Source organism: Hemibagrus wyckioides, linkage group LG29, assembly GCF_019097595.1.
Source record: "Hemibagrus wyckioides isolate EC202008001 linkage group LG29, SWU_Hwy_1.0, whole genome shotgun sequence".
Taxonomy (NCBI): Eukaryota; Metazoa; Chordata; class Actinopteri; order Siluriformes; family Bagridae; genus Hemibagrus; species Hemibagrus wyckioides.
The window spans coordinates 14,905,753-14,917,014 of record NC_080738.1 but is presented as its reverse complement, the minus strand read 5'-3'; the positions used below and the strand labels follow the sequence as shown (position 1 = coordinate 14,917,014).

Below are 11,262 nucleotides of genomic sequence, written 5' to 3'. Positions count from 1 at the left end.
GAATACAACATGCACATACTGACATAGCCTTATTTAATGATGTACATATTCAGATATTTATCTAAACTTGTTCATTTGCACAATTCCTACTGTTTGCATTTCTGGTAGATGCTAAACAGCATTTCATTGCTCTGTAAATGTACTTTGCAATGACAATAAAGATCGATCTATCTATCTATCTATCTATCTATCTATCTATCTATCTATCTATCTATCTATCTATCTATCTATCTATCTATCTATCTATCTATCTATCTATCTATCTATCTATCTATCTATCTATCTATCTATCTATCTATCTTAAACCCTCATTGCTTGCCCTTTTAAGGAAACATGCTCATTGTCCTGTTCATGAACAATATCCTTTGAAAGATCTGAATCGTACAGACATGATGATATCTGTGACCTTTAAAAGTAACACCAATTATGTGCAATTAAGACACAACAAAACATGCAGAGTGACGCCTCTGCCATTGTTGTTGAAAGTTCGCGTCTGGGATTTATCACCCTGAAGAAAGACGGTAGTTGAGCTGGTTTACTTCATCTGTTTATTTGCTTTTAGAATTTATTGGTTCTGATTTTACACAGACAGACAGAGACACACACACACACACACACACACACACACCTGTCATCTAAAACAGCTTCACATAGCACACGGGCCTATATTTTTTGTCAAATAGCGGCCTCTAGTGGACATTATTATTTCGACATCGCCATATAAAGTCTATTTCCTCATTGAAATGATCGAGCCCTTGGGTCAACGGTAGTAATCGTTAGAAGTAATAGTTTCATATCCTATACTAGCACATGCTTTTATTTGAGAATTGAGCTGTTTAATGTGCATAAAGAACAATTTTCTGAACTTTTCTCTCCCAGCAGCCAGCTTCATCCCGTTGTCTTGTGACATTGACCAACTCGGGAATTCTGTGGAAGCTAAAGCACTCTTCCTGTGAGATCAGCGAGCCGTAGGAAACCTGTTGAAGTGTACTAAACTGATCAAATGATCTTTTGTAGTTTGTAGTTATATGTTAAAGCATTCCTGTATTTCATACAGCTTACAGTACATCAGCTGAGTATTTCCTGCCTAATTTTTTGGCCAATATGTGTCTCTAGTGGACACTTCAAAGATCTCATGAAAATGAACACAGACATAATAAAGGCTTAGCTGTTCAGACTTAATGCAGGAGCCAGAGATCACAGAACAACACTCAGAGTCTGGGTTAATAATCAGATGAGTGGTAAGAGGCAGGGGGAATAACAGCAGCTTGACTGGAGGTCATCTGATGAGGAACATAGAAGTTCAATGGTTTCCAAACTTCAGAAGGTCTGAAGAAGAAGAAACTTTTATTTGTCATGTACATTACAGCACAGAGACATTCTTTCCCAGCTTGTTAAGAGGTTGGGGTCAGGTCACAGGATCAACCATGATACAGCACCCTGGGGCAGAGAGGGTTAAGAGCCTTGCTCACGGACTCAAGAGGGGCAGCGCTGGGGCTTGAACCCCTGACCTTCTGATCAACGACCCAGTGCTCTGACCTCATGTCTTGACCACTGGTAATAAAAATGCACACACAAGAAGCAAACTGTGTTAGTTCTTACCTTCCATGCTCAGTAGCTGCTACACATTAGCTCCACAAACAAACATTTGTTTTTTGGAGTATTAAACCCTTGCCTTCTGGAGAATTAAAACCTTGTCTTCTGGAGTATTAAACCCTTGCCTTCTGGAGTATTAAAACCTTGTCTTCTGGAGTATTAAACCCTTGCCTTTTGGAGAATTAAACCCTTGCCTTTTGGAGAATTAAACCCTTGCCTTCTGGAGTATTAAACCCTTGCCTTCTGGAGTATTAAACCCTTGCCTTCTGGAGTATTAAACCCTTGCCTTCTGGAGTATTAAACCCTTGCCTTTTGGAGAATTAAAACCTTGTCTTCTGGAGTATTAAACCCTTGCCTTTTGGAGAATTAAAACCTTGTCTTCTGGAGTATTAAACCCTTGCCTTTTGGAGTATTAAACCCTTGCCTTTTGTAGAATTAAAACCTTGTCTTCTGGAGTATTAAGCCTTTGCCTTTTGGAGAATTAAAACCTTGCCTTTTGGAGAATTAAAACCTTGTCTTCTGGAGTATTAAGCCTTTGCCTTTTGGAGAATTAAAACCTTGTCTTCTGGAGTATTAAGCCTTTGCCTTTTGGAGAATTAAAACCTTGTCTTCTGGAGTATTAAACCCTTGCCTTTTGGAGAATTAAAACCTTGCCTTTTGGAGTATTAAACCCTTGCCTTTTGTAGAATTAAAACCTTGTCTTCTGGAGTATTAAACCCTTGCCTTTTGGAGTATTAAACCCTTGCCTTCTGGAGTATTAAACCCTTGCCTTCTGGAGTATTAAACCCTTGCCTTTTGGAGAATTAAAACCTTGTCTTCTGGAGTATTAAGCCTTTGCCTTTTGGAGAATTAAAACCTTATCTTCTGGAGTATTAAACCCTTGCCTTTTGGAGTATTAAACCCTTGCCTTTTGTAGAATTAAAACCTTGTCTTCTGGAGTATTAAGCCTTTGCCTTTTGGAGAATTAAAACCTTGTCTTCTGGAGTATTAAGCCTTTGCCTTTTGGAGAATTAAAACCTTGTCTTCTGGAGTATTAAGCCTTTGCCTTTTGGAGAATTAAAACCTTGCCTTTTGGAGTATTAAACCCTTGCCTTTTGTAGAATTAAAACCTTGTCTTCTGGAGTATTAAACCCTTGCCTTTTGGAGAATTAAAACCTTGCCTTTTGGAGTATTAAACCCTTGCCTTTTGTAGAATTAAAACCTTGTCTTCTGGAGTATTAAACCCTTGCCTTTTGGAGTATTAAACCCTTGCCTTCTGGAGTATTAAACCCTTGCCTTCTGGAGTATTAAACCCTTGCCTTTTGGAGAATTAAAACCTTGTCTTCTGGAGTATTAAGCCTTTGCCTTTTGGAGAATTAAAACCTTGCCTTCTGGAGTATTAAACCCTTGCCTTTTGGAGTATTAAACCCTTGCCTTTTGTAGAATTAAAACCTTGTCTTCTGGAGTATTAAGCCTTTGCCTTTTGGAGAATTAAAACCTTGTCTTCTGGAGTATTAAGCCTTTGCCTTTTGGAGAATTAAAACCTTGCCTTTTGGAGTATTAAACCCTTGCCTTTTGGAGAATTAAAACCTTGTCTTCTGGAGTATTAAGCCTTTGCCTTTTGGAGAATTAAAACCTTGTCTTCTGGAGTATTAAACCCTTGCCTTTTGGAGTATTAAACCCTTGCCTTTTGTAGAATTAAAACCTTGTCTTCTGGAGTATTAAGCCTTTGCCTTTTGGAGTATTAAACCCTTGCCTTTTGGAGAATTAAAACCTTGTCTTCTGGAGTATTAAGCCTTTGCCTTTTGGAGAATTAAAACCTTGCCTTTTGGAGTATTAAACCCTTGCCTTTTGTAGAATTAAAACCTTGTCTTCTGGAGTATTAAGCCTTTGCCTTTTGGAGAATTAAAACCTTGTCTTCTGGAGTATTAAGCCTTTGCCTTTTGGAGTATTAAACTCTTGTAATTTTCTGAAAATTAAACCTTTGTCTTATGGAGAATTAAACCCTTGCCTTATAGGGTATTAGACCCTTGTCTTTTGGAGTATTAAACCTTAGTCTTTTACAGCATTAATCCTTTGTCTTTTGGAGTATTAAACCCTTGTCTTTTACAGTATTAAAGCTTAGTCTTTTACAGTATTAAAGCTTAGTCTTTTGGAGTACTAAACCCTTGTCTTATGGAGTATTAAACCCTCGTCTTTTGGAGTATTAAACCCTTGTCTTTTACAGTATTAAAGCTTAGTCTTTTGGAGTATTAAACCTTAGTCTTTTACTGTATTAAAGCTTAGTCTTTTGGAGTACTAAACCCTTGTCTTATGGAGTATTAAACCCTCGTCTTTTGGAGTATTAAACCCTTGTCTTTTGGAGTATTAAACCCTCGTCTTTTGGAGTATTAAACCCTCGTCTTTTGGAGTATTAAACCCTTGTCTTTTGGAGTATTAAACCCTTGTCTTTTACAGTATTAAAGCTTAGTCTTTTGGAGTACTAAACCCTTGTCTTATGGAGTATTAAACCCTCGTCTTTTGGAGTATTAAACCCTTGCCTTCTGGAGTATTAAACCCTTGCCTTTTGGAGAATTAAACCCTTGCCTTTTGGAGAATTAAACCCTTGCCTTTTGGAGAATTAAACCCTTGCCTTTTGGAGAATTAAACCCTTGCCTTTTGGAGTATTAAACCCTTGTCTCTGGAGTATTAAACCCTTGCCTTTCAGAGTATTAAACCCTTGATTTTGGAGTATTAAACCCCTGCCTTCTGGAGTATTAAACCTTTGCCTTTTGGAATATTAAACCATTGTCTTTCAGTGTATAAAATCCTTGCTTTTGCAAGTATTAAACACTTGTATTTTAGAGTATTAAACCCTTACCTTTTACAGTATTAAGCCCTTACCTTTTACAGTATTAAGCCCTTGTCTTTTACAGTATTAAACCCTTGCCTTTCAGAGTATTAAACCCTTCCCTTTCAGAGTATTAAACCCTTGTCTTTTGGAGTATTAAACCCTTGACTTTGGAGTATTAAACCCTTGTTTTTCACAGTATTAAACCTTTGCCTTTTGGAGTATTAAACCCTTGTCTTATGGAGTATTAAACCCTTACCTTTTACAGTATTAAACCCTTGTCTTTCGGAGTATTAAACCCTTATCTTTTACAGTTTTAAACCCTTATCTTTTACAGTTTTAAACCCTTATCTTCTGGAGTACGTTCTCATCATTTAGACTTATTTTTAAGTAAGAAGATGGCATCCTGGTCTGAAGAATCACATTTTCTTGTACTTCATGTGGCGAGACCGGTGTCTTACCTGCGGACGCACCTGTGGGATGTTGGTCAAAGTCGCTCAGATCCTTACGCTCGCGCATTTTTCCTGCTTCCAACACATCAACCTCGAGAACCGACTGTTCACTTCCTGTGAACAGCATCTTTAACACATGCCACTGTAACCAGATAATCAACGTTCCTCACTTCACCGGTTTTAATGTTCTGGCTGATCCTGAGATAGAACTGCAGCACTACACTGACACCTAGTGGCACTGAGCGATACTCGCAATCTATAAATAAATAAAAATCAAACAAGGAAATGTAATGCTTTGACTGAAGACTAAAGCTGTAAACATACTAACAGTATCAACTGTACAGGTTTACATATTGAAGTGGGCGTATATTTAAAATAAAAATATTAAAAGTGGCGTTAAATTGTAAGAAATCACATGCAACAGCTACGAAATGGAGACATTTTAAATCAGCAGAGTCTTGATGTATTTGAACCGGATCGCGGTGTTGACCAGTGTCTGATCTCTGCAGTAAAACTGTGTGAGGTCCGGAAACTGAAAAGAAAACCTAAGCAGCAAAAAACAAAAAGAGAAGCCGATATGGCTGCGTGTGTTCCTTAGACAAAACTTCTAGAAGCCAATATGGCCGAGTTTATTTCTTCACCTCGTTGGCCTTCATTAGAGCTTTGATGGCTCTCGCTCTCATCTCTAACTCCAGGAGTGCCAGCTGCTGTGCTGACGGTGCTGCGGCAGGAACGGGAAGTGACGCGGGGGGCGTTTCCATAGCGACCTGCTGTGAACGCGGCTTGAGCTGTGCCTCGTCACTGCTGCCGTCGGTCAAAGCCAGGATCTCGCTGACGCTCTTGTCGATGTCGCGCTGAAGCTCCAGCTTCGGCTCGTCCGATTGGAGGTCCACTTCGGGAGGCGGGGCTGAGGACACGGAGGGCGTAACCGTAGGAGCGGGGATTTGCTCTTCTTGGGGTTTGGGGTCTTTGTGGCCCTCGATGTCGCTGTCGTTCATGTCGGCGTTGATGCTCAGGACGTCGCTCTCTTCTCCGGATAAACCTGAGTGTGCACAAAACATCACAGCACACTTTAAATAAATAAATAAAAACAAATTCAGAGTTTCACAAGTGCAGAAATTAATACAAAATCAAGCGCACACAGTGATATTCTGATATTCTTGCAATTCCCTCAGATTTTCTGCAGATTTGGGTCGAGATGTTTTATATATATAAAAAATAAAAAAAAACTTACATATTAAAATAGGTTTATATTTTAGAATAATATTTTATGGACTTGTATTAACACAATGATTTGCAATATTTTAGTTCCATCATCATCATCATCATCATCATCACCTTGCTTGTCTTCTCCTTCAGCGTTCTCTTTCATCGATGACGTGGAGTCCACGCTGTTGTCCTGCCTACAGGTCACATTAAAAACCCAACATTAATCCCTGTACTATAACCTGCATGCATCTTCTTCACAATTACAACACTAAATTTCACAAAACCAACGGTACAGTGATGAAATATCCCTCATACAACATCGTCATAATGTTAAAAAGCATAATAAATATCAGTAAAATTCAAAAACACTCAAGCGAACATTCTATAACCTGCAGTAAAAATGGTACTGATGCAATGCTGTGCATGATGTGTCCACTAGAGGGAGACAGAGCTATCCAGTTATGTCACTGGGTTTGCTTTAAAGCACAAACTATAATCATGGTCAGAGGTTCCCAAACTGGACGGGTTACAGCTAGACGGAAAGGCAGATGCAACCATCACGGTGACATGCAGCTTGATTCAAGTCGCCATGGAAACAGACGAAGTTTTGTGGTGTTTAGTATGGCTGCTGAAAATGTAGTGTGCTCCAAAACGATGAAATATTCACATTTCATCGTATTCTCTCTCTCTCTACATTCTGTGTTTCAAGTTTTTTCTCACCAAATTCTCCCTCCAGAATGTTCCATTTGAGCTGCAAGAAAACTAATTTGGAGTGAAAAGTAATGCTAGCAGTACCGCCCACTGATACACTACGTTGCCAAAAGTTTTGGGACGTCTGCCTTTACATGCACATGAATGTAATATGGAGTTGTCCCGCCCTTTGCAGCTATAACAGCTTCAACTCTTCTGGGAAGGCTTTCCACAAGGTTTAGGAGTGTGTTTATGGGAATTCCTCTAGAAGCGCATTTGTGAGGTCAGGCACTGATGTTGGACGAGAAGGTCTGGCTCACAGTCTCCGCTCTAAGATCCCAAAGGTGTTCTATGGGGTTGAGGTCAGGACTCTGTGAAGTTCCTCCACACCAAACTCACTCATCCATGTCTTTATGGACCTTGCTTTGTGTACAGTCATGTTGGAACAGGAAGGGGTCATCGCCAAAATGTTCCCACATAGAAGCTGAGAGCATGAAATTGTCCAAAATGTCTTGGTATGAAGCTGAAGCATTAAGAGTTCCTTTCAGTGGAACTAAGGGGCCGAGCCCAACCCCCGAATTCAATGATTTCGAGTGGTGTCCCAAAACTTTTGACAATATAGTACGCTATTGCTATGGCAACCAGTAGTAGAACGGCCTACTGGTGACTTCATTGTACAGCAATAAAAATGACTGTATGTGTAAATGCAGCATAACTGTTAAGTACAGGGTTGTGTGATAACCTAAACCTATTAAACCTATTGGCTAAATAAAAATGGGGAGGAGCCTCTTAATATGTCTTCTACATGCTTGAAAGCACTTCACAGAGACTCTGCTTTACAGTGTGGTTGAGTATAGTATTGGATTTTACTGAGAAAGAGAAGAAAATACACCTAACTAAACCTAATGAGGTGTTGATACTGAAGTCTGTGTAGGAGAATTCACGGACATCTGACTTACTGACTGTCTGCTGAAGTCCTGTTAGTCTCCTTCTCTTCAGCTTCCGCGTTCGCCGTCACCTCTTTACCTTCAAAAGCGACAGAGATGACAATAATCAAATCAAATCAATGACACGTATGCAGTTTATTTACAAAAACTAAAATGATAATCAGGCCACAGCAAACAGACCTGCAGAGCAAAACTAGTGTTTTAAAGGAGCTCTTAGTGATTCTGGTGTTCCTCTGTTTCTGTTATTATTCTTGTGAAATGCTAGCGGTTGTTTAGCTAGTTGTCTGAATCAGCCTCCTCAAACATAAGCCATAAACAGTCAAGTTTCCCTTTTAGCTTATAAAAACAAAAGAGTAGCTTTCTGACGTTCCCAATGAGAGTCATCTTCATTTTATTTCAGAAATAGTTCAGACGTTGATGCAAATCCTGGACACAAAGCCCCAGACTGAGACGAGGCTAGACGACTTTGAATAACGACAGCTTGGATAATTATCATCTGAGAGACGATGAGTGTGATGGTGATATTTAGCAGGAAATTTTCACTGAATGTACAGACGAGGCATTAAAGCGCCGCTGCATCGCTCTCTTTAGGTAGAAAGCGAAGGCGATACTATGAGCAGGAGGCTGAACAGCATTGTGGGTAATCTGGGAAAGTGTTGCAAATATTGTGATGAAACATTTAAACAAAAAAGATATATTTTTATAAGGTGAAGTAAATATGATTAACCCTCCAGGATCTGGAGCAGATTGTTCTCGGATAGCTGCTGCAGTTGATCCCAGCAGAGCGTCTTGATCTCCGTGAACGAGCATTCCTATAGAAACATCACAGCGGCAAAGACATAGAGAAAATAACAGAGAGAAAATCAGGCATCTCCAAACCTGCAAACAGAAGGATGCACAGGAAATGAAATCGAATGAAATAAATCGAATGGTAAGACATGAAAACCTTCAGCTCGTCAGGCAGCATCTTTTTCAGCTTGTTTTGCCCGAGGACGTGGAAACACTGCTCCAGCATCTCCTGTCTGTTGCTCAGATAAGCGCTGATGGGTTTGAAAGGCACGGTGAGATCCAGGCCACCTTCCTCAATGTCGCTCGCCTCTTCCTTTACCTCCTGCACATGATTCTGCTCTTCTTTAAGATCCTTTAACAATTATAATGACAACAAAAATGAACATAACAGCCCATTACAAACAATAATGGTAATCTATATTGTAGAACCTACAGTGGCTTGAGTTTATCAATCACACAACATGTACATAAAGTGTCATAGATCTAAAAACTATACAACACTTTATACAAAACCACTGCCATAGCAATGAATGCTTGTTTACATTAGCATTAGCTAGCAAAAATAACTGTTTAGATTTCGTTTACTAAATTAAAATACAAAACACAAACCCCCATGCCCGATTCAGTGCCTCTCCTTTTGCGATCTCCATCAGCCGGCTCTCTGCGAGAGTGCTTTCTTTTCTTTTCTTTCGCCGATTTCATTTTCTCCACGTGTTTTCAATCGCTGTGTTTTGTAATCCAGACACAACCATTCTCACAGCGTTTACCGGTATGGGCGCATGTTGATGACCTCACAGTAAGGTCGCCGCTGTCGCGATGAGTCGACTCATCCGCCATATTTGAAAGGTCAGATTTAACTGCAAAACTATTGGAAGTTAAAGGAGAGAGACACTTCACAAAGGAAGTTGCAGACGTTTTAAACGTTTTAAATAATATACATTGGGGGAAAAAAAATTTGTTAGTATTGTTAGTAATGACAACCCCGGGGTGTTATATCAATTATATCTGATGTAGGCTACTGGTTTCATATATCTAATACACTGTAGCTTTAAAACAAATCTCATACAGTAAGGGCGGTTCCAGTGATAAAGAAATAAAAGGAAAGGAAGGTCCAGCTCTCTTCATTTCATCGACTCGCCTCGACTGGACCTTCATCTTCTGCTGAATCACGAGACGAAACTTGGGGTCAGTAAGCAGAACCTAAGAGCGGTGAGTTTTTCTTTTCCGGCAATTTTTCCGGCAAAATTTCTATCCCATACACTTTTCTTTCTTTCTTTCTTTCTTTCTTTCTTTCTTTCTTTCTTTCTTTCTTTCTTTCTTTCTTTCTTTCTTTCTTTCTTTCTTTCTTTCTTTCTTTCTTTCTTTCCTTTTCTTTTCTTCCTTCTTTCCTTCCTTACGTTTATTAAATTTTAGTTACAATAGAATACAATACAAATAAATACAAATAGTTACAATAGAATAAAAATAAAATAAAAAAAAAGAATAAAAATAGTTACAACAAAATAGAATAGAAATAATGACAAAAAATAGAAATAGAATGATCTGTATGAGCATAGGGATATAGTATATAAAATACACAAATATATATGGGTGACAGACCAGTATGTGTGTACTCAATATAAACACAATTAGAATTTTTCACCAATGAAAAGGTCATAAGCCGATCTAATGTCATTTTGCAGACAATGACAGGCCAGGAGGTGGATGACGAGGCTGACGATGACGATGATACGATGCACTGTGTCAATCGGGAAGCTTGATCGAGGTCTGCCACCAAGGGCAGACCACAGGAGCTGAACCAGTAGAAGATCAATGCATGTGTGCGAGAGCGACGCGTCGACTGGTTGAGCCGTACTTGGATATAAAGCTGTTTGCAAACGAATTATCATAAAGGAATCTATGTAGAAATCTGTTGTTTCTACACCACTACTTCTTCAAAGGATATTTTTCTGCTGTTGTGTAATTATGGATTAGTCTGATATACATGGATGTGTCTCACTGTATTGCTGAAAAGTCATTGTTGTGTTCCTGAAAGCCTATACAATGAAACAGATAAAGTTTTACAATACATACAATTTATGACGAGTCAAGTAAATACAGAACGTGATGTATACTTGTATTATCTGTGACCTCCATAATCTACAGCTTCTGTATTTCCCTTGGTTGTGTGAATGGGGTCCTGACTGACTGGCTGGTAGGAGGAAGTGCGCACTTTAAATCAGGAAATGAGCCTCCTGGTTCTTAATAAACCTTCGTACAGAATTGTAAACACCACAGAAGGTGATAAAAAATATCACTTCTTGTTTTAAAGTGCGTGCTTGTAATGTAGCGTATTGATCTAAACGCCGGTCTGGATGGAGTCACACAGAAACACCCCATTTTCCTTCCTTTGTTTGTCTTTTCCTTTCTTCAGTCTGACCCTTTCATTCGGACTTCAACAGATTATGTGGATGAATCCTGAATCTGAATAAAAGTGAATCATTCAGCTATCTTGTCTGAGTGTCAATAACATGATAATAAAATGACCTGATGAAGTTTAATAAAATGACCTGATGAAGTTTAATTAAATGACCTGATGAAGTTTAATAAAATGACCTGATGAAGTTTAATAAAATGACCTGATGAAGTTCAATAAAATGACCTGATGAAGTTTAATAAAATGACCTGATGAAGTTCAATAAAATGACCTGATGAAGTTTAATTAAATGACCTGATGAAGTTTAATAAAATGACGTGATGAAGTTTAATAAAATGACCTGATGAAGTTTAA

General features: G+C 38.8%; 1 protein-coding gene and 1 long non-coding RNA gene across 2 annotated transcripts; one reads left to right on the top strand and one right to left on the bottom strand.

Annotated features, from left to right (window-relative positions):
- Nucleotides 1–712: 712 nt before the first annotated feature.
- On the bottom strand, nt 713–9,274 carry LOC131348822 (caspase activity and apoptosis inhibitor 1). The gene is made up of 7 exons (XM_058383984.1): nt 9,102–9,274; nt 8,650–8,844; nt 8,431–8,515; nt 7,716–7,782; nt 6,196–6,260; nt 4,867–5,899; nt 713–1,554 (listed from the first exon to the last, which is right to left on the bottom strand). The coding sequence occupies exons 1-6, from the start codon at nt 9,192–9,194 to the stop codon at nt 5,487–5,489; spliced, it is 918 nt and encodes a 305-aa protein (XP_058239967.1). The 5' UTR covers nt 9,195–9,274; the 3' UTR covers nt 713–1,554; nt 4,867–5,486.
- An 86-nt stretch (nt 9,275–9,360) lies between these two features.
- On the top strand, nt 9,361–10,977 carry LOC131348827 (uncharacterized). The gene is made up of 2 exons (XR_009203994.1): nt 9,361–9,701; nt 10,175–10,977. It is a non-coding gene; the product is annotated as an uncharacterized LOC131348827 (long non-coding RNA).
- Nucleotides 10,978–11,262: the final 285 nt, after the last annotated feature.

What these genes read in the sequence shown, in the direction of transcription:
- LOC131348822 (XM_058383984.1), bottom strand. Translation starts at nt 9,194, where the DNA reads ATGAAATCGGCGAAAGAAAAGAAAAGAAAGCACTCTCGCAGAGAGCCG. An exon ending in GCACTGAATCGGGCATGGGG is followed by an intron (nt 8,845 to 9,101) that starts GTTTGTGTTTTG and finishes TAATTGTTAAAG; the next exon opens with GATCTTAAAGAAGAGCAGAA. An exon ending in AGGACTTCAGCAGACAGTCA is followed by an intron (nt 6,261 to 7,715) that starts GTAAGTCAGATG and finishes TGTGACCTGTAG; the next exon opens with GCAGGACAACAGCGTGGACT.